The following is a 23,261-nucleotide window of genomic DNA, read 5'->3' as shown; positions in this document are numbered from 1 at the left end:
GTTTGTTAGGATATGCTGTATGGACTTGGTCACTCTGTGTTGATCTGAGTGTACAAGTTATTTTTGAACTATACAGCATGCTTCCTTGGACGGGTATTCATGATCAAAAATGCTACAATGAACTGAGTGATTCACACAAAGTTTACATATTTCTTGTCCTTGGAAGAAAAACATAGCCGCCACAACTGTGTATAGCAAAGTGCAGAAAAATCAACATTGGGGGAAGCTGAGCCCCTCAAATAATAGAAGCAGGACCTGTAGCTTTAAGAGGGGAACCCTCAGTGGCCACTGTACGCAACCATAACTTTATTGCCAGCCTTCAAGCCTTGCTTTCTGTCAGAAAAAGGTGTGTGTGTTGGGGGGGAGGGATCAAGACCCTTTCCATAACTATTTTGGCTTTTGAGGGATCACTCATGGGGGTCAAAGCCCAGCAGCAACCATAGGGTGTCTTGATACTACATGACTTGCATGGATCACTCAGACCCTGGTGCTTGCTAGTATTCAACAGCCGCCACCACGTGAAAGTTAGTATATGTGGTTAGAATTTCAAACTACAACCTGGGATCCCCAGGTTTGAATCTCCACTGTGCCATGGAAGCTCACCTAGTGACTTTGGGCCAGTTACACGTTCTTAGCCTAACTTACCTCGCAGGGTTGCAGTGAGGATAAAATGAAGAATGATAGAAGTAGCTTTGGGTTTCCCTTGTGGAGCAAGGTGGGGTATAACTTAAGTAAATAAATGCTGGAGCTGAAGATAAAGGTAAAGGTAGTCCCGACTGTGCAAGCACCAGTCATTTTCGACCCTAGGGTGATGTTGCTTTCACAAGGTTCTCATGGCAGACTTTTTAGGGGGTGGTTTGCCATTGCCTTCCCCAGTCATCTACACTTTCCCCCCAGCAAGCTGTGTACTCATCTTATCGACCTTGGAAGGATGGAAGGCTGAGTCAACCTGGAGCTGGCTACTTGAACCAGCTTTCGCTGGGATTGAACTCAGGTTGTGAGCAGAGGGCTCCGACTGCAGTACTGCAGCTTTATCACTCTGCACCACGGGGCTCTTGGAGCTGAAGACAGGGCCAGGGAAAAGGTAAGTTGGTGGTTGGGGGAAGAGAGAAGGAAGTAGGGAAAGTTGAGGATAAAAGGGTTACCAGGAGAACACAGAGAGAAAATAGTGCACAGAAGTGCATACAGGGGATAATGAAGGACCCCCTGCAAGTCCTTGCAGATTTCCCAGTGTGTAAGTAAGCTAAGAAACTGTAAGTAGCTGTCTCTAAATCTACTTGTTAGTGCAGGGCTGGCCAACGGTAGCTCTCCAGATGTTTTTTGCCTACAACTCCCATCAGCCCCAGCCAGCATGGCCAATCGCTGGGGCTGAGGGGAGTTGTAGGCAAAAAAAACATCTGGAGAGCTACCGTTGGCCACCCCTGTGTTAGTGGAATGTATTTGAGTTCGTGGCTTAGCTGGATGCCTCAAGGGATATGCTGTGGAACAGAAAATATGGCATCTGCAAACTTGTGAGCTGTGCCATGCAGGCAGGAATTGCTGCCTCTGGCCCTGACTATAGAACAGGCCTTTCCAAAAGCTCAGGTCGTCTCCTGGGAGATAGCTTGATACTGGGTTTTTCCTATGCTCTTGGTCTGGCTAACCACCCCTTCTGGAACTGATGTAGATCTCTTAGATCCATGTCTATTCCAACAAAGCAGAGTAGGGCAGTAGGGTTTGTAGAATCTTTCGGGCTCAAGTGCCGTGTTCTACTGAACACGGCACTTGAGCCCGAAAGATTCTACAAGCCCTAATGATGTTACCAGCCGTGAAAACCTAAAATCTTTGAGAGTAGGGCAGTATTTAAAGAACAGGAGCAGGTAACTACTGATCCCTTCCTGTGCCTGTTATTTTCATAATTGTTTCCTCTTCAATCATTTTTCTCCAGCTGAGTTGACTTCTAGTATTGGAGGCTGGATGAAGAAAAAGTGGCATTGGGGAAAAGACTGCACGCAGATATGCTTCAGATAGATTGAGAGTTCAGCCCCGCCTCTACCCGTGTGGCCCTTTTGCTTTAAAAATGACTTTCCTCAATTTACAAAAGATGAATCTGCCAATGTCTGGCCCTTTGGGATCCTGGTAATTGAATAGGATGAAGCATTTGTGATTAAAACAACCATTTCAGAATAGCTTTTAAGACAAGGAGTGACAATTCAGTATTACATTAGTGCTGTTAGCATTGAAAGTTTCAACTTTAACTCTCAAGGTACATAATTGCAGAATGCTCTGGTTTGGGCTCACACTTCTGATTCTGGAAACAGAGCATGTTTCAGACCCAATCTGTGCCGTATTTATTTCTGATAAATCACTTTCCAGTATCCAGGTGCTACTGTTGTTTTAAAGCAGCATGTCTCCTGCCACTGCCTTTTAATTTGCTGATACCCCATCAAACAAAAGCTCCTGTTTTTTGTTTGCATTAATCCCTATTGTTGTTTTTGATTGCATTAATCCCTATTGTTCCTTAAGAATTTCAGATTGGCTGGTTAGTATTGGAGTTACACATCAGACTTTCACTGTCCTCATCAGAGATAAGTCTATCCCTTGTTTTTCTGGTACCTTACTGATTTTTCAGTATTCACACAATACGTGTGAATTGAGTGACTGAGGGAGAAATCTGAATCTTTTGTTTAGGTAAGTATTGGTTTCATAGAAAGCTGTGGCGTTGGATTGAGTTCTAACAAGTTGTCTAGCTCATAGCCAGATTCTTATCTTTTCTTCATTAATACTTCCAATGTAGCATGTGGCCAGAGAGATTCCTTAAAGAATTTCCTGAGGATTTGCTTCCAGCATCCTCTCTAATATGAAAATTGATGTGGCATCTCTGTTATGTTAGTAAATATCAGCTGTTTCTTCTCTTTGTTCTACTCCAGTAGTGCAGGTCTATTTTTGGCAAATAAAACTCAGATTTTGCTGCTACCTTGTTACTTTTGTATCTAATTAATATAGAAACAGTCTATTTGAATATAGTTTTTTTCCAGTTTGAGTCTAACAATCAGTGTAGGAACTATCAGTTGGAGCCATATACTCTTCAAAACTATGTAGTGCATAGGTACTGTGCAAATCAATTGAAGGTTTGTGTAACTTACAACTTTAATATCATATGACCCCTATGCAATATGATCCTAAGCAAGGCCCATTGCCCCCAGTAAACAGCTATAGAGTTATGATATTAGTAAATTAAAAGGGCCTTATTTTACTGTAGTGTATAAAATGGTGCCTTGTTCAGCATCTGTATTTTACTGGATGATGTTACCTTATTTGTGACTGATGTCTGGTGGCAGTGACATTTCTGACATACACTAGCACAGTGGTTCTCACATTTTTAGAAGTGGATTCTGCTTCTAAACTTGCTTCATCTTTTAGGAGTCCTACAATAGCTTTATATCCTCCCCCATGTAAAATGCAAGAATCTTATATCGGTGCTGATGATTATATGTATCTTTACACAGTGTGTGTGTATAAATATAGAGATCAATGGTGCTGTATGTTTAAGAACATAATGAGCATGAAACTACAGGATGCAGCAACCACATACCTTACTAGCCTGCTTACCTGCCCATGCATCCCCATCCCCACTTGTATTTCTGCAGCTCTTCCATACTCTGTGAGGGAGAATTTTAGTTCTTTTTTGCCTCTAAATTATGCAGCATTGTTGCAGCAGCTGCTGTTCTTAATGGCAACTGCAGCTGGTGATGACTGGTTGTCTTCATACTGGAGTCAAGGATCTGCCTTGTCCTCCAAGCCCAAAGCTGCTTTCTTCCTGTGTGTTTTCCAAGCTGAGGGGAGGGGGCAGCCTTTCCAGGTCAGGCAAAGGCACTGTGATTCCCCTGGCCAGCATCTTTGCCAGTTTCATTGAAAGGATATCTGGGCCTCAGTGAAGTCAGTCAGTGTGCTGCAGTTGCCAGATCTGGGAAAGCTTCCCCTCCACTTGGGAGACAGAGTTCTGACTGACTTGACAGGTGGGGGCAGATTGATTGTTCAACTTCAATGCTGGGGCCATATGTTTTTTCAGCCCACCAGTGATTAAGAGCTTATGGTTTGGGAACCACTGCTCTAATTTTCACTAGAAGCTTGAACAAGGGTCTTGTTAGTGTGTTGCTAATGGACACTGATATTATTTCTGTGACAGAAGAGATGAGAACACCTGCCGCCTTCATTCTATTGGCCAGGAAACTGACCCTAGTGTTAGACTGGGATCTGAGAGATCAAGGTTTGAATCCTCACTCTGTTGTGAAATCTCATTGGGTGATCTTGATCCAATTTCTCTCTCAGCCTTATGTCCCTTACAAAGTGGCTATTGTGGGGATAAAATGAAGGAAAGAAGAACCATATTGTAAGGCACGTTAGGTCCTTTATTAGTGAGGAAACTGAGGTGTAAATATCCAAATAAATGTAATAGTGATGGCCTGTTTCTCTCCAATTAATGTAACTTTTATTGTGGTACAGGCAACATGAGAGATGCAAACCAGAGCTTGTGGGCAGAGCTGTCTCCCATTTTTGCACACGGGAATATGGCCTTTGAGTAATGATTAGTTGGATTCAGGGCTGGCGCTGGGGGTTTTGCCGCCCCAGACAAGGTCCTGCCCCCCGCAGTGCCGGTCCAAATCAGGGCCCATTTGCATGGAGGGCTCCTCTTGAGGAGCCCCCTGTGCAAATGCCCCCCACCTGCTCAACTCTCCCACGCAGATGGCTCCGTTTGCCTCAAGAGGAGCCTTCCATTCAACCCCCACCCCTCACTCAATTCTCCCACAGTGTGGGAAGGCGGAGCGGGGACAGATGACCTCATTTGCATGGAGGGCTCCTCAAGAGGAGCCTTCCATGCAAATGCCCCACTCCACTCAACCCTTCCAAGGCGCGGGAAAACTAAGCAGGGAAAGATCACTTGGCCTTTCCCTTCCCTAGTGCCCTTGGAGGACACTGGGGAAGGGGAACGCCTCTCTTTCGGCTCTGAGGTATTGGGGGAGCTTCTCCAATCCCTCAGAGCCGAGAAAAAATGAGCTGGAGGCTCGTGGACTGCCTTAATTGAAGGCCTGATGGAACAGCTCCATTTTACATGCTCTGCAAGTGTGGCAGGGCTCTAACCTCCAATGGAAGCATGTTCTACCAGGCCAGTTGGACGTCCAAATGTCCTTAGTTGAGGCCAAACAGACGTCCCTAGGGCTGGAGACAACCAGCAGATGTTGATTCTGTGAGCATAAAGCCTTAAGGGGCACATAAAGCGAGAGACAGTCCCTCATATACATCTGCCTCTAGCATCTCCCTGTCCCCAGGATTTCTCATAGTCAAGCAAGGTAGCCCCAAGGCCCCTGCCAGTGTAGGTTGAGCTCCTTCCACATGGCTACATGAGAAAATGCTGTCTTTTCCCATTCTGTTTCACTTATTTTTTGGCCACAGTGAACACAGAAAAATCAGTTGCACTGATTCCAGTTGTCTTTGCACTGGCATTAGGTTTGCCAAGTCTGACTCAAAAAATATCTGGGGACTTTGGGGGTGGAGCCAGGAGCAAGCACAATTGAACTCCAAAGGGAGTTCTGGCCATCACATTTAAAGGGACCACACTCCTTTTAAATGCCTTCCCTCCATTTGGAATAATGAAGGATTAGAGGCTCCTTCTTTGGGAGCTCGTAGAATTGGACCCCCCTGTCCAATTTTTTTGAAACTTGGGGAGTTTTTTAGGAGAGGCACCAGATGCTATGCTGAAAATTTGGTGCTACTACCTCAAAAAAACAGCCCCCCCCTCAAATACCCATGGATCAATTTTCCATTATACCCCCATGGGAATCGGTCTCCATAGAGAATAATGTAGTGCCCAGCAGACATTTCCCTCCCCCTTGCTTTCTGAAGCAGGGGGAGGGGCTCCAAACCGGGGGATCCCCTACCCCCACCTGGGGATTGGCAGCCCTAACTGGCGTACATGTTAGTCCAGTTCACTGAGCCTGTCTGGGACTTTGAGTTTTTCGAGAGCATTCCCTTTGGTGACCTTTTCTTCTAGAGGTGCATGAGCTAATTTTCAGCAGCCAGCAAACTACCTGTTGAAAGCCACTACCTTAAAAACTAGCAATGTTATTCCTGTGTAAACGTTCTGAGGGGTGGAGACCCTTTGGTAACTATGGGGACCTTAATGGTCGGTGATGGGTCTTAATGGGATACCTGAATGGGTTCCCAGTTGAAAACAGGAGATTGTGATTACATGGTGTTTACTAAAAGGATGGGCCAGGATGCAGCTTGATGGGTTTAAACTGGTTTGGTTCTGACACCCAGGAAGGGAATCAGTGTAGTAGACAAAGACCTTGAGCAATGTGATAGGCGTTAGCATAAGAGTAAATAGAAAAAGTTGAGTAGAAGTAATGGGCCTAAGGGATGGGCCATTAATCAGTAGCTAAGTACTTACCAGCAGACCCCATTGTTCTTATTCATTCCATTTGGGTGGGGGAGAGGGCCATACTAAGAGGGTGCCTTAGGTGATAACCAGAACAAGCTCACTCCAGGTTTCACTCCATTTTGAATGGAATATTTCCTTGGCCTGTTTCTGATCAGACTCCATTTTGTTTCCAGGACTAGGAGCACCACTCTCTCTCTCACTATTGGGGTGCTCCTGTATCGGCAGGCAGAGCCTCTTGGCCACAAAAGTAATAGCTAGTTCCTTTGCATTGCCTGGCCACGAGGGAGGGTCAGTCCTGCACCATCTCCAGCAGCTCTCTCAATCAAGGCTTTGTAAGGAAGTTATTTGCAAGGCTAGTTTTACCCTTTTCTGCAAGTGGGAAAGTGAGAGGTTTCAATTGGGGATTCCATTTAGTTATCTGGAGGCAGTCACCCTCTCAGTGACTAAGTGAAAGGACTATTTTAAAGTCTGGGCTGTGCATGGGAAGGGCTGAATCTGGGTCTGCTATTGTAAGATCACCTTGAAGCATTGGTGCCACCTTGTTAGACTAGTGACTGGGCTGGGAAGCTACATAGCAGTGTTTGTGGTGGGTTGCAAGGTCTTTGAATCTTTAGTAGGACTACTTGGAGCCAGGGCTGGCCCTAGACCATCTGGCACCCTAGGCAAGGCTAACTTTTGGTGCCCCCCCTCTGGCACTGATAACATTTCCAAGTCACATGGGGGGCACCCAGTTTGGTACTCCTAGAAGGCCAGTGCCCTTAGCAATCGCCTAGTTTGCCTAGTGGCAGGGCTGCTTGGAGACACCACAGAAATGCTAACAGTGATAGATTCCAATTCTGGTGCCTCATCTGGAAGGCTGCTGACTCCGTTTTGGTGGCACAGTTAACTTGAGAATACCGGTTTTGGAAGTGAGAAGCAGAGGTTTTGCTAACTTTTCTATACTTGGAAATTGAATCAGGAAATTCTTGTGGAATTTTTTCTTGTTTCATATTTTTCAACTTTTCAGCATATATAAGCAAAATGTTTTGGATGGAACTGTTGTGTTTGGGATTTTCACTTTAACTATAAAGAGAATTTGTAGCTTTCAGTCTGTTAAAGTTATTGTAAACTGTTGCATGTGTGATTATTTTGGTTCAGTTGGTTATTCTTTGAATATGGTTTCACAGTTTCTAATTGTAATAGATTTTAATATAATTTAATTGCAATAGATTTTGCTGTGCCAGTTGGCATTAAACACAGCTCTTAGCTGCTGTTGATTTCATTCCCTTTTCTCACCCTTCCTTATAAATAAAGCTGACTGTTTGGAACTTATTAGCTGCTATATTTAAATGAATTTTTCTTTTTTGCAGCCCCATCTGCTTTGAAATGATTGAAGAAGCATATATGACAAAATGTGGGCACAGCTTCTGGTAAGATCTGTTGACCAAGCTGTCTTAATTTGTTTATACATTTTCTCGTGTTGAGAGGCACTTGCTGAAGTTGGATTTTTTGCTAGACCCAGTACATAGACTTGATTCTGAGTAAGTGGCATAGAATGGCACAAATATTGTCACTCAACTCTTATCCCGAGGATGCACATACCTTTATGGATCCAGAATCCTTAGGCTGGAATCTGCAGTTGTAGCTTGAGTTTCTGATATATAAATCTGTATCAAGGAGATAGCATGGTTCTTATAACTGCTGAAATGTGGTGCAAACCTCTATGGGTTTTTTTGCTGTGAAAATATTGATTTTAGGAGCTGATACATGCAATTGCTGTCCAGTCCACATGCTTGCTTGTGCTGCTCTAGCATTAATGTTGTGCTTGTTTTTGCATTCAGGTTTATCCTCTCTACATGTGCAAGTGTGCCTTGTAAGGGCGCTTAAACTGTCTTTGCATGTTTCATAATGCAAGGAGAAATGGGAAGAGCAAGTAATCCATGCTTCCTGTTCTTTGTATGTTTCATAATGCAAGGAGAAATGGGAAGAGCAAGTAATCCATGCTTCCTGTTCTTTGTATGTTTCATAATGCAAGGAGAAAGTTGAATTTGATGAAAAAGTTGAATTTGTACACTTCCATCACTGGTCAGCTGTGCACTGAACCCCTGCATCAGATGTTTCCACAATTCATTGCAGAGGGACACACAGAAAGCGAGCCTCAGATGTTTATAATCATATATATATATAAAAGGATACACTTTTGCTTTTTGTATCTTTTATACACACACACATCCATGCACCTTCCGTAGCTGCTCATGAATACCGCCTCTTGATTCCTTATTAATGACTCGCATTTTAGTTCTGTCCATCTAAGTTCATCTGAACTGATCACCTTGCTAATACTGAAAGCAGTTGTCTGTCTTAATTATGTTAATAGAGGCAGCTTTGTAGACCCTCATTATTCATTATTTTTCCTTCTTCAACTTCACATGTAAAATTAGCTTTTTAGTCAATAAATTGGGGATTAAATAAGGTAAAGAAAATAAGAGTGGGTTCATAATTCTGTCCTTCTGGAGATGAACCTTTGCATCTTTCATCCCAACACAATTTTGCAAGAATGCCCCCAAGTACTTCTTTGCCTTCCTTGAGAGAGCTTTGGAGATGCACCTTTGCATCTTTCATCCCAACACAATTGTGCAAGAATGCCTCCAAGTACTCATTTGTCTTCCTTGAGAGAGCTCTGAGTTCCCAACTAAAAGACTGGAGAAGTGGTCTTCTGGTCTGTTGTGTGTTTGTATGAGCCACATGTGCAGTTGTGGTCTTTGCATCAGTTATAACTGTCTTGTGACTTTGATATAAGGGTTCATTTCAAAAATATATTTCATTCTTATCACCAGCAGTATTTTAGGATAAATGACAATCAAGGGTGCAGTCTGTGTATATACCAGAGCCTACATTATCTTTTGCACCTGTATATTGTTACAATTCCCTACAAGATGCTCCTGTTTGAAACTCTTATGATTGTTCCATATGTGTCTTTTCTGACAGACCCCCCAAGCTCAGGATCTAAGAAGCTTTATCAGCCTTGCATTGCATGTACATACAAAGTAGCTGCAGAAACTACTATTTTTATAGTCGCTATAAATGTTCAACATTGGCCACTGCTCTGTGATTTTTTTTCTTCTGTGAAAAGTAGCATTGTCTTCTAGAACCAAAAAAAGGCTAGCTTATTTTGTTGACTCGCAGTTCTGTCCTTCACATCACGCCATTTGTGTTTTGGCGTCACTTTCAAAATATTTGTGTTATGCTTGCAATAAACCAATCAAGTATGAAGAGTGTCTTAACTGATGGCTCTTCTGTCTTCTAAATAACTACACAAATAGCCATGTTTTATATTCCGTTTCTTATGCTTCTTGCTTGTTTTTTCTTTTAACAGTTATAAGTGTATTCATCAAAGCCTGGAGGACAACAATAGATGTCCAAAATGTAATTATGTTGTGGATAACATCGACCATCTTTACCCCAACTTTCTAGGTAAGTTTTGAGGTCTATTGGTAAAAATAAAAAATTAGATTTCCTCTTGATTTTCAGTGAGCAGAACTAATGCCACCTGAATGTCTGACTCCTTATTTTGAAGGTAGGGAAGTGATTTTAGGGAGAGTTGACGAGCTGGGCAATTGAAGAAAGGCTGTATGACAGCTTAGAATTCCTTTAAGTATCATGGAAGGTAAATTAAATGTTGCTGAGGTAAGAAAGCTGTTCTCAGTGTAGTGATAAAGGGGGACAATTGTGTTGTTATGGAAAAGCCCTTGGCATTAAAATTAGCATCTTTGTAGATCTGAAAGTAAATAGCAACCTTGTGGCACAGAGTAGTAAAGCTGTAGTACAAGCTCTGCTCACAACCTGAGTTTGATTCCGGCGGAAGCTGGGTTCAGTTACCTGGCTCAAGATTGACTCAGCCTTCCATCCTTCAGAGGTCAGTAAATTGAATACCCAGCTTGTCGGGGGGGAAAGTGTAGATGACTGGGGAAGGCAATGGCAAACCACCCTGTAAAAAAAAGTCTGCCGTGAAAACATCATGATGCGACGTCACCCCAGAGTCGGAAACGACTGGTGCTTGCACAGGGGACTACCTTTATCTTTTTTTAGATCTGAAAGTACTGTATTTCATTTTTCATTTTATTCGATTTATATCCCGCCCTCCCCACTGAGGCGGCTCAGATGAATCTACAATTGCTCAAAGGTTGTGATTAAATCTGAGGCAGTGAGTGACTTCATAATGTTGCACTTCTGTGTTTTCTGTCTGTGATTAGTGGGCGAGTCCTGTGGAATGTTGCCATAAATGTTCATCTGCAGTTGGCTGCTTTGTGCATTGTTTCCTGTATCTGGAGTGCCTTGCGTGTCTTCCCTCTGTCAGCCTGCCACTGGTGTTCCCTCTAAGCTGTGTGCGTGAGTGGGTGCTCTTTAAAACAGGACTGCTCAGCAGCAGTCTGGGACCGTGCAGGATCTTGCACTGCTCCATTGCCTATTTTAAGATTGCAGCAGTTATATTCTGATCAGGATGCGAACTGCACTGCTCAGTAGGGGGGGCGGGAATTAAGAGGGAACATTGCCTGCCACTTTCCTTCTTTAGATTACCTTTTTAATTAGGCTATGATATAACCTTCCCTGTACACCTTTGCTGCCACTTGAAGCCTCCCGTATTTGTCAGATATTGTCTTCTACCCTAGACTTGGCCATCTAATGTAGCTTTTAAGGCTTGTATCCTGTGCCTTGATTCCACTTTTGCAAAGCTCTTCTCCGTTCCTGAGGTGATACTCTGCAGCTCTAGACCAGGGTGTTTAAATGAGCCAGAAGTGTCTATTGCCAGAGGAATGTGCCCTGCAATGCAGGACCTGCCTCCATGGCAGATGAAGAGATGTACAAGCAAGGCTTGAGATCCAGGCCTGTGTATGTGTGGCTAGGCTTATATAATCATTATGCTCTGTGCAGCTTAAGAGTTAAAAGGCATAACGTCTTTCAGAGATGCTTTTGTAGTTTTTTCCGGCTTGGTTACAGAAGTCACTTCTTATATTGTATGAAACAAGCAAAAATAGCAGATTCAATGAATGTTGTAAAGTTTGAACAAAAGGCCTCTAAACCATGCTATGGACACACATGAGATTTAGCCATCTGGAATTCTTAGCTGCAATTTTGCAGATGTACTATTCCTTTCAATAACTTATTTTTTTGAACTCTTAATTGTTTCTCTTTATGGTTATTGGTTTGTGTGTGCATGTGTATTTTAAGCTGACTAAAGCATTTTTGAAAGTAGGTTATAAATATAAGTACAAAGAAGGGCATGTGGTGAAGATTCTGCTGTGTGCCCCCTTTTGCTCATCTTATTAAGCTAATTTCAGCCTTTTGTATTGTGGATTCTCAACATTGATCCTTGAGGATCTTAAGAGCTGTTCAAATGGCTGCTACAGCACCGTTTTGGGAAGTGACCTGTCATTTGATAATTAAGTTTTTAAAAGGCCACTGAAACAAATGTTTTTTAAAAAAAACCCCTACAAAACTTATATAAGATTAAAACCGGCAGTATCTCATAATTGTCTTCACCCCTTACAGAAAGAGTGCCCTGTAGAACCTGGAGAGTATCTTAATTTTCTTCTTGTCTCCAGTAGTAAGACTGTCTGTTTCACCATCATTTTTCCTGCTATGTACAATGAAACGACATTTGAAATAGTTTAATCTGGCAAGTGTACTGTACAGCTGCTTCCCTGTTACTGCATGTTGCTTGTGCTATGAGTCAGGCCCACTTCAATCTTTCTCCAGCTGTGTGTGGACTTCAGGCAGTTGTACAAGCAACTGGAATATCTTCAGGCAAGCCAGTAGTACTCTTCAGCTTTTGCATGTGCTGCTTGCTGTATTTTGCAAATCCTGCACTTGAGCTGTACAGAACTACTACTTTAAGATAATTTCAAAATATATAACCTGAAGTTTGCCTCCAAGTCCCCCTGTACCCCCCAAAAAGAGGAGAGGAGGAGAATGTGTAAATTTTTCCATTTTATATGAAAACACTTCCATGGATTTGGTAACTTTGTCAAATGAGCTTGTAGCCATGAACATTCTTGTTTTCCTATGGACAAACATTTACATCTCTGATTCTGGTACTTGACAGTGGTAATACTTAAGAACAAGTATCTGCTGTTTTATTGACTTCTTTTTTCTCCTTTTTCTTAGTAATTGTGTCATCATTAACTTAAATTAGCTATGTGACAGCATTCCTGGAATTGCTCTCTAAATTAGCTTTGTTTGCCCTTGGTGACATTATCAGATAAATCTGATTGGCTTCATAAAGGTAGTGCTATCACTAAGTAGTCTGTTTCTAAACCAGAAATGATGTAGCAAATGTAGAAGATTGGGGCAGCGAATTAGCACAGAAAGTTAACTTTTGTAGGATTTTAAGGAAATGATTTGAGCCCTTCATGCCTCTTCCTTTTTGTGGTAAAATGTTTTCCTCTGAAAACTCAGTACATCTCTTCACACCACATTTATAATGGCTAAATTAATGTAGGTATGTTAGCCTCTAATAAGTAGGCTGCATTGTACAGTCAGACAGTAAAATACAATCACATTTCAAATATATTTAACATTAAAACATCTTCTTTGGGTCATTTTAGTTCATAATTGGGGCTTAAACAGTGCATCCTGATTTTTTACTTTTGTTTCTGACAAATTATTTATTGGCATGTCTGGATCCTTGGGGTGTTGTCTCTCTCTGTCTGAGTAGAAAGGTCATGGGTACTGAGTTGTCTGTGGATGGGGGTCAGACAGAAGCTTTGATTGCATGTTGCAATTGGGGTTGTTGGAAAGTCTTTGGTTGGATAACGTTCTGTATGCGCTTTACTACAAATGGCACTGGTGGTCCATGCTGTTGAGCTTAGTTTTAAATCATCTTATTCTTACATATAGATGTAAACAGCAAACCAGCACAGTTCAAATTCTGCATTCTCTTTGTCCAGTTTTAAGACTTGATTTTTCAGGTCCTTAGCTTTGTAATTTTCATAATAAATGATTTTATGATTGTTTTGTTCAGTATTGCTGTGTGAATAAAAGGCCCATAAATGTGTAGTGAAGTCATTTTCTATTTAGTCTTATCTAGCAAATAACATGAGAAGGCTGGAGACATTTAGTTTTGCTCAAGCCTCTATTAAGATTGGGCTTGAATTAAAGCACTTCTCTTCAAAGTAAAGGTTTTAGAATTTGAGGGAGGATCTACTCTACTTGGGCTTATCCAGGCAGGTAAACATTATAGCCAATGGGACCAATGACTGGAAAAGAAATTGAAATGCCTAGGAATAGCAAATGATATGATTAAGAATACAGAAACTGAAGACATTACAAGACCAATTAAAAAGTGTTTAAGGAAACTGGATGTTATAAGTACATCTGTTAAACTGCGCAGGGTATGTTCATCACTCCATTTGGGAATTGTCCTCCCAGTGCTAGATATTTTTACAAATTGACAGTCCCAAACCTAAGAAGAGCTTTAACTTTAGCAAGAATGAATGCTCTTCCCTTGGTGGTTCTGGAGGGCAGTTATAATAGAACATGCAGATGCTCATATGATAAAATCGAAACTATTGAATGTATGATTATGGACTGCCCTATATTTAACAAGTTGAGGGCTAATTTAGTCACCTGTGTGCCCAGGTGTCATGGCTGCTGTCAGATACAAATGATCATGTCACCCTCTCAGTGGCAAAATTCATAGGTGCAATAATCAAATATAAGAACAATAATATTGAGTATGGTCTTTTAAAACAATTTTGGTTCTAATTTCTGCTTAAGGCAATAGCTGTATGAGCAGTACTAGATAGATATCTGCAACTACACTTACTAGAAATTTGCTCTGTCTGTTCAAATAAACAAACCTTTGACAATATCTTTCTCTTCTTTTTTAGTAAATGAACTCATTCTTAAACAGAAGCAAAGATTTGAGGAGAAGAGATTCAAACTGGACCATTCAGTGAGTAGCACCGTATGTCCAAATCTTTTTACTCTCATTTTTATTGTTGTAAAAGGAAAAAAAGTAGTAAATTGGGGATGGAAAGAGGAGGCAACTAAATGTAATCTTTATCTTTTTACAAACTGTTGGTGAAATCTGTGCGGTACATTGGGTTACCACTGGTATTATTGGCCTGTGGAAGAGCTAGATTTCAGTATCACCTTAGAGACCAACAAGATTTTGAGGGTCAGGCGAAGGGATCTGACAAAGGGCACTTTAACTCTCAAAAGCCTTTACCTTAAAATCTTGTTGGTCTTTAAGGCCCTACTAGACTCAGCTCTAGTTTTATCTCTTTCAGTAACAGCTCTATCAGTGTGCACAAGGAAAATATAATTTGAATGTTCTGATTATGAAAAGGCAACGTTTTAAATTGTTAATTTAGCAAAAGTTGCCCATATATCTAATAACACTGAATCATAGATTTTGTCATTGGCTCAATGCAATCAATTGTGTGGTCCGTGTTTTTCTGTGTCATCGCAGGTTAGGTGTGACATTGGAGCAGGAAAACTAATGGTAGGCAACAGTGTCACATTTGGACAGTTGATTGACTTGTAAAAGTATTAGACTTTTAATAGCATCAGATGCCCCTGAAATAGTTGATGAAGTCTTACAGATAGTAACAGGGTTCCCTTGCCAAGACTACAGTTTATGTACTTAGTTCATTTTATCCCACCTTTCTTCAGTGAAACTCAGGACAGTGTACATTCTCCCCTTGTATTTTTTCCTCACAACAACCCTGCCAGGTAGGTTAGACTGAGAGTGACTAGCCAAAGTTCAGCCAGCAAGCTTAAGGGGGAGTTGAATCTGGGTTTCCCAGATGGTCAGTACTGAAGTTCTTTTTTTGGGGGGGGGGGATTTATATTGCTACTAAGTTCTGAGTCTAAATATGTCATTACGCTGCTCATCCAGAAAGTTTTCAGATTAGTTTTTCCATCTCTGGCTTTTTGGCAGCAATCCAGATGCTGAAGTAGCAGTGTTTATCTGTTATATTAAACTTTATTTCTGTGGATTTCAGTTCTTATGACATGACCAGAAAATAGCAAGGCCAAGTAGACAAGCTGAAGAATGCAGTGGTTTGACTTTCCCCCCACTGTACTTTTAAATTTCTACATAATGACTTTTTAGAAGTACTTATACATACATTTTATTCACATAATGCTATAAACTTTTGTTCACTTTGGCAAATTGTTGACAGCCACAGGAGTCCACTGAACATGTGTAGGAGAGGAGGATCCCATCTCCTTGGGGGGGGGGGGGCTACTTCCCCTTTTGTTCTCTCTGAAAAAGAGCTGATGGGGTCACCAGCTGGTGGGAGGGGTTTTAGTGTGAACATGCATTGTACTTTCAGATCTGAAGCCTTCCGCCTGTGGAGAGGTTTGCAGACAAAAGTGCTTTGCCTGCTTAGGGCTAAAGCTTTCTTCTTTTCTGATGTTTTAGAACCTTATGCTGATTTTTGCCTTCCTTGGGTCAGAGTGCTCTGATCAAGCTGTTTACAAAGATTATACCTTTGCATCCTTTACAAGCATTTTTTACAGCAGGGGTCCCCAACCCCTGGGCCAGGGACTGGTACTGGGCTGTGGCCTGTTTACAATGGGCCATGCAGCCTCACCGCCCCCCCCCCCCCCGCTGCCTCCCCACCCCCGTTTCCACCATTTTAAGACTGCGGAAGGGGTGGTGAAGCGCCTCCCAGGCCGACCTCCCCCCGCCAATCAGCTGATTGGCTGGGAAACCCACTGCAGCAGCAGCAAGGGATGCTGTCCTTGCCTCCTTCCCAGGGGGGTGGCCTGGGAGGAGCTTCATGGCCCCTTCTCCGGCCTTAAAATAGTGAAAATGGGGGAGAGGGAGGAGGCTGTGAGGCTGCTTGGGGGGGGCAAAGGAGGGGGGAGGAAATGGAGGGAGGAGGATAGATCCAAGTGGGCAGCCGTGTTCGTATGAAGCAGTACAACAAAGTAAAAGTAGGAGTCAAGTTGCACCTTTAAGATGCAGTGAGACTGTGCAGGGGGAAAAGAGGGAGTAGGAAATGGGGGGAGGAGGTGACGAGGCTGCACAGGGGGTGGTGGTAAGGCTGCAGGGGGGAGGAGGGAGTGGCGAGGCTGTGCAGGGAGCGGCGGTGAGGCTGCGCGGGGGCAAAGGAGGGAGGAGGAAATGGGGGAGGAAAATGGGGGGAGAAGGAGGCACCGCGGGGGGGTCAGGGGAAGGCTGAATTAGGTGTCCCCACCCTGCTGGCCCTGGGGCCGCAGTTGGCGGGCCAGCCCTGGGGCCAAAAAGGTTGGGGACCACTGCTTTACAGCACCCCTTTTGCCTTCTGATTGAGATAAGCACTCAGATTTCCATTCTTACTCATGTCTGACGAAGGGAGCTTTGGCTCTCAAATGCTTATACCCTGGAACTCTTGTTGGTCTCTGAGGTGCTACTGGACTCAAATGTAACTGTTCTGCTGCAGACCCACATGACCACCCTCTCAAACTGTCTACAGGTTGTCTCTGTTTAGCATAATATAAATCTTGTGTGGCTTATGTATGTGTTTTAACACTTGAAGAGGAGTTCATTTTCCACAGTGGGCGTGTAGGTCAGTTGATCACTTCATACAGCCATTTAACAGCCATGAATGATACACAGTCAGGGTGTCAATCTCCACTCATCTATGGGTGATTTGAGCCAGCCTAATCTACTTCACAGGTTGTGATGCAGCCTGGAGGAAGAGTGGGATAAAAAGAGCTAACGGATGGCTCTTTCCCTTTTCTAAGATTTAGTGATGTGGTAAAATTTAATTTGATTATGCAAAATTTTTCAGTTGCCTTGAGAATTATTTATTTGGGGAAAGGTCTGTATTTCCTCCTAACTAGAGGGGACTTGAAAGCCAGTGACTTCCCAAAAGTTTAATTCCCTGCCTGAACGTGACTAGTTTTTGTCTGTACAGGTCAAACCTTAGGTCCGAAAAATGGAGAGGCAGAGTTTTGCCGATACTGCAGGGCTTTCCCAGTTTCTACTTCCTGCTTTACCTCTGCATGCCCTTTGAAACCTGCTCCCTGAAGGTTGTGGGACTGTCTGGATTTGTTTGAGTTTGCAAGGCTGCAGCAGTGAGGAGACAAGACAGAACAGACAGGCAGGGCAACAACTGAGATGATTGACCTCCCCTCTTGTGCTAGAAGAGTGCCTTCTGCTTGCACAAGGGAGACTTTAGATGTATTTGGAAAACACAATGATTAGAAGTGCAAGCCATGAAGTTTGATCCTTGTTGCTCTAAAGATTGCCAGACCAAATAGACTAGCTGAGTATTGGCAGAAGCAACCAGTTTGAAGACTGGCGCAGTTGGTGTCTATGTGGTAATGAATATTAATGTTGACATTCCTGGCAGTGGTTTGCTGACCTAATGGAATGATCACAAACATTTGAGGGAATGAAGAAGTTAGCAATAAAATGTTCATATCTAGATTTATTGGTGTCAACCAGGCGAAACCCAAAGGCCTTGTGGGGATGTGGGAGTGAATTTCATAAGTTAGGTAGAAGGGTAGCGAGTTGAACCCTGAAGTGAATGACTCTGGGTAGTCTTCTACAGCAAGACATAACACCTTGAGTGGCTGCAAAAGCCTCAAGATTTCGCTTCTCCCACCCTTCTGAAGTATACCTGCTTCTACCTCTGAGAAGGCTGTTTGGTAGAGGGAGAAATAAGAATGGCCTGACCCATCCTTGTCTTGCTTCCCTTCTCCCTTCAGAGCTGTAACCTACTTCAGATTTTTGTGTAATTCATGAATACTGTGATTTTGTTTGAACCACCTTCTATGAAACAATGCTTGATTTCCTCCCTCTTCTTTCTAGAATGGCCACAGGTGGCAGATATTTCAAGATCTGCTGGGTACAGATCAAGATAACCTTGATTTGGCTAATGTTAACTTAATGTTGGAGCTACTTGTCCAGAAGAAAAAACAACTGGAGGCTGTAAGTCCCCCTCTTTATCTTGGTAAAAAATATTTAACTTTCACTTTTTCTGTCCTGAGATCTTAATATTCACACAGCGCTGTGGTATCAAATATTTTGACACATTTATTTCATGGAGCCACAATATAACAGGCTTGTAAATAGCTACATGCCTGTCTAGTTACTTATGGTGAGTCCGGTGTCACGTAAAGAGCATTCTGGGTCTCCTCTCATTTTGCCAATTTATGTGATACAAATGGCTTGATACAGACAGGCAGGCAGGCTAGTAGATGACTTGACCAGATAGCCCAGGCTAGCCTGATCTCATCAGGTCTTGGAAGATAAGCAGAGTCAGCCCTAACTAGTATTCGGATGGAAGACCACCAAGGAATACCAGGATCGTAACTTGGATGCAAGCAATAGCAAACTACCTCTGAAAGTCTCCTGCCTTGAAGACCCTATGGGGTTTCCGTAAGTCAGCTGTGACTTAACAGGAACAACAAAGCTAGTACATACTTCTGCAGCCTGCAGCGATGTAAAGTTGTGCAGCCTGTGATCCAGCAAGGCCTGATCCAGCTGTTTAGCTGTACATGCTGGTCTACCAAGGCCTGTATAAACCTGTGTTTGTTGTTTGCCCACAGGGGTGGGCAGAGTAGGATGGGCGGATTGTTAAGTACTTGATAGACTTCTATTATTCAGATGCATTCTTTGGTTGAGAGCTTAAGGTTTTGTTGGTCTCCTGTTTCCAGCTTAGTATTAAATAGAAGCCTGATTCATTGAGGGATATCTGAAATAGTCTGGTGTAGTGCTTGTTACCTGTGTGGGTTTGCTTTTTAAATCCCTCACATTGTCGATTAGGAAGCATATGAAAAGGCAGAGCAAGTTGTTCCATGCCTACTGGGTTGCAGCACCTCTACGTATAGTCTTCACTTTTACATTCCTCCCCAGGCTCTGCTTTGGTGATTGTATCATTCTCAAAAGTATAAATGGAATCCTTAGAAAGGGAGAAAAGAGTTGGCAGAATGGGTGTTGCCTGGGTGCTAAGGTGGGACCAGTTTTCTGTTAATCAAATGTAGAAAATTAGGAGTCACTTTTGGGAATGCATACTTCTCTCATGAAGCAAATTTTACGTCCCTACCCTGCAGAATTCACTTAACACAGAAACTGAAAAAGATAGCTTGCAGTAGGTTTCAGGTCTTGGGTTTAAGGAGAGAGAAGCTCTAGTCTACATTCCTGATCTCTCTCCTGATTTGTTAGAGTTAACAGAGAACTATCTGCACCGCCTTGGTCAGGAAATGTTCAGCAGTTAGCTATGATTCTATAATGTTGTATTGATCAAGCACTTACCTGTTAATTGGGCTATTGACTGGCAGAGGTAGGCATGAATATTTACACTTGCTGCCCACTGCACTGGTGTTTTAATAAGCATGTTTTCAAAAAAATCCCCCCCCCCCATATTGGTTAGGCATGCATGTGTTTGCATATAATTCAACTTTTGTATCTTTACATTTCTTATTACAGGAGTCCCATGCTGCTCAGCTACAGATTTTGATGGAATTCCTGAAGGTTGCCAGGAGAAATAAAAGAGAGGTATGGTAATCTGCTTTGAAGCTTTTTTTGTTACATTATACAGTTTCTCCAACTTCCGTAGTTTCTGCTACTGTTAAAATTGATTTTTTGAGGCTGACATGTGATACTGGAATCAGGTAGAGGGATGTGGGTATAATTAATGTGTGAGAAGGGAGCTGTTCTGTGTATACAAGCAACATGTAGTTCCATGGCCTGTTCCTTGTGCATTGGGGTTTGAACTGGACCCCTTAGTGTACAATAAAGGATTGTGATCAGAAAGCACAGATGTTGAGGATTGAAATAGAGTCCACTTGGTGACTGGTACATTTTGTTGGACAGGCCAGTCTTTCATGAGTTATAGAGGAATGTTCTCAAAGGCATTTTGCACGTGTCTGATCTGACATAATGCAGCTTCTTTCTAATGTCTGTACCTTTTCCCATATGCTGCATTACAGTTCTGAAACAATAGAAGTATGATTGAGTACTTGGTGCCAGTTCTGTGCATCAGTGGTGCAGGCAGCTGCAGTGGGGCTCTGTGGAAATCCTCCTCCTTTCCTGCATGAATTTAAGTACCTTTCTGCTCACATAGCACAGGTTTGGATATAACCACTACAGTCTGTTGAAATAATTTACTTTATTATAACAGGACTTATAGCACTGATTGAAATACATATAATCTCAATTAGAGTTTCCTCCTATCTGGCAAGTCTCTCACTGTACTACTGCTCAGAAGTCCAAAGTGCAGTTTTTCCGGTAGTGAAACCAAATAATGGTAGAACTGTAGAACAGTTGATCTTGGCAGAATTTATCCAACTCTGGATAGATTCATTTTAGCCAGAAAAGTATTCACTGCTTATAATATGTAGACTTGCAATCTAATAAAGAAATAAAACACTGATATCTGGGTTTTTTTAAACCTAAAAGAGTAGTAAAGTCAGGAATTTGCCTTAAGTGTAGAAGATCCATGCTTGGTTCTGAAATATTTCTGTTTCTAGTGGTCTCCCTCCAGCCATCTTCGTCACATGACAGCATTGGTGTTTGGTATGCTGCATGTAAATGGAAATGCAACACTACTTTTATGGAAAGCTGTTTTTAAAAACAGGACCTCTGAATAAAACAGGGCAAAAAAGTGGCACAAAAAGAGCTTGGGGCTCTAGACAGTTTTTTGGTTGAAAGGTTGCCTGTACAGTTTTTCTTGGTTGAAACCTACTTGTACAGTTTAATGTGTCCAAAAAGAGAAAATTAACTGCTGTCTTAAGAAGTCTTAAACTACATTCTGAGCGAGGCATTCCCATAACCATGACAAAAAAAAAATGTGTGCACTGGGAATGAAAGAACACTTGACTTTAAATTGTATTTCTAGTGTTCACTGATGCTGCAGCAAAAATTGGGGAGGAAAAAGAAGGACATAGAGCATTTAGTTGCTTAAAATCCAGAGAATCAGACTGCAGGGGTAAACCAGATCTAATGTTAAACAGAGGCAGCAAGTTGTGGTGAAATGACTTTAGGATGTCAATAGTGAGGCAGTAGAACAGTACTCCAGGACTAAGGCTGATATAGAGGCCATTTCAGGTTCACTGACGTGATGCCTGGACTGAAAGAGATAATGTAGAACAGTTCAGCCAGAAAAGGCTTCAAGTAAGCACTGCACCACTGCTGTCTGCAGGATTGCTGCTTGAAGTTAAGAGCAGGGTGGGCATGGAAAACAAAGTTATCTCACTTGAGGGTATGTAAAGACCTAATCTCCTTCTCACAGGGCAGGTCCTTAGGGTCAGAAGCATCCAATTCTAACAGTGGTCTTCTATTCAGAATTGCTGCAGTTGAAGCCATTGATTTCACTTGCACTGTTTGGTGTCCCTTAAACTACATATGTGCGTGAGACATTTCAGCAGATGAGAATATTTCAAAGTTGGCAACTAATTGGGAAGTTTTGTGCTATTTTCCTTACTTTGATCAGCGGTATATGTCAGATTCAACATCCTGGATTCATCATCTTCCAAAATCTCTGTCCAATTCTTGATCCTTCATCAACATGATGAAGACATAAAGCAGCAGAAGACAGAGCTGTTATTAGGTGTTGTGTGGTAATCATGGAGAATTAAAAGCATGAATTCTCTTGTGCTGTCATTAGCTCCCAGTAATCACTCTTCTTGTCAAACGTTATTGCCTAGCAGTTTATGCATGTGTAAGGGATGATGTATAAAGAAAGAGAAATGACAAAGGCAGAAATCAATCATGCTTTCAAACTGCAAAATAAACAATTATATTTTTGTGCTCCCAAGATGTGTAGCTTCAAGAATATGTTACTTTCCCTTTGTTGTTAAATAATTGAATTATTGACAAACAATTGGATTTAGTAATTTAAGCACTCGGTTAGATGGTAAGTGAAAATTGTTTTTAAAATTATAGCATACAATAAGGATTTTTGCTGGTTGTATACATGTTTCCATTGGCATTAAGCCAGTTGTGTGGCAATGAGATATTCAACTGTCACAAATTTAAATTTAAATTAAATAAAAAATGAATACCTCAAAAACAATTATGAGTAGGGATGGGCATGAACAGAGAAAATGGAAGTTCGTCCCGGTTCGTGAAGTCCCACAAACCAGGACAAATGTCCCCTGTTTGTGGCTCCAGCACCAAGGGGAGGGACCGAGGCAGGTGCCCCAGGCAAAATTTCTCCCTACCAACACATTCTAGTTTAATTTACAGTTTCAATTAAAATAACATGCAAGCACACCATTTTCGGAAAAAGTGGAATAAAATTGGCCACAGCTTTATTGGTTACAGCTGTAGTAAGCCTTGGTTCAGCGTGGGGTAAGGACTCATCGACTGACCCGCCTGCCAGTCAATGCTCCGCTGGTCACCTTGGGATGGCAGGTTTGGGATTCCACTAGGGCAGAAGCCCAGAGGTGGTTTCCCCTGCCACCTGAGCGTGAGGGTAATCCCCCGGTTTACATGCCCCTGGGCTGGGCACATCAGTCACCCCTCATGCCAGGATCCCTTAAGGGGATCCCTATACTCCGGAAGTGGGCACGCAGGCTGATTTCCTGAGAATGGATCCAGCCCCATGCTGATACCGCCAAGTTGTGACAAGAAAATGAAGAAGACAACCCATATGCAGTCCCTGAAAGAAACACCTAATAAAGGGCTGGGAGTGTGGGCCAAGCAATCCGATGGCCAAAGAGGGCAGGTGGCGGCAGCACTAGGTCCTAAGTAGCTGCTGTTCAGCCCTGCCCTCCGACCAACCCCAGAGACAGCTCATAGGGCCAACATCAGGCTGGGGTCGGGGCCTGCTTCTCACGTTTGGCCTGGCCCGCCCCCTCCACCAGACAAAAGGCTGCCCTTTCTCTTACCCCTCCCTGTGGAGCCACAAACTGG

At 42.6% G+C, this 23,261-nt stretch overlaps 1 protein-coding gene across 2 annotated transcripts in view; it reads left to right on the top strand.

Moving 5' to 3' along the window:
* The window catches only part of COP1 (COP1 E3 ubiquitin ligase), a 180,288-nt gene that overhangs the window by 5,516 nt on the left and 151,511 nt on the right, over positions 1 to 23,261 (top strand). Inside the window, exons 2-6 of one of the 2 annotated variants that reach the window (XM_060232478.1) lie at positions 7,771 to 7,830; positions 9,777 to 9,874; positions 14,290 to 14,354; positions 18,213 to 18,332; positions 19,833 to 19,901. In XM_060232478.1, the coding sequence (XP_060088461.1) occupies positions 7,771 to 7,830; positions 9,777 to 9,874; positions 14,290 to 14,354; positions 18,213 to 18,332; positions 19,833 to 19,901 (412 nt within the window). Of the gene's footprint in view, positions 1 to 7,770; positions 7,831 to 9,776; positions 9,875 to 14,289; positions 14,367 to 18,212; positions 18,333 to 19,832; positions 19,902 to 23,261 lie in introns of both variants that reach the window. The other variant, XM_060232477.1, reaches the window with a different exon arrangement.

This window comes from Heteronotia binoei, chromosome 2, assembly GCF_032191835.1.
Source record: "Heteronotia binoei isolate CCM8104 ecotype False Entrance Well chromosome 2, APGP_CSIRO_Hbin_v1, whole genome shotgun sequence".
Classification (NCBI taxonomy): Eukaryota; Metazoa; Chordata; class Lepidosauria; order Squamata; family Gekkonidae; genus Heteronotia; species Heteronotia binoei.
This window is presented reverse-complemented; position numbering and strand designations above follow the sequence as displayed.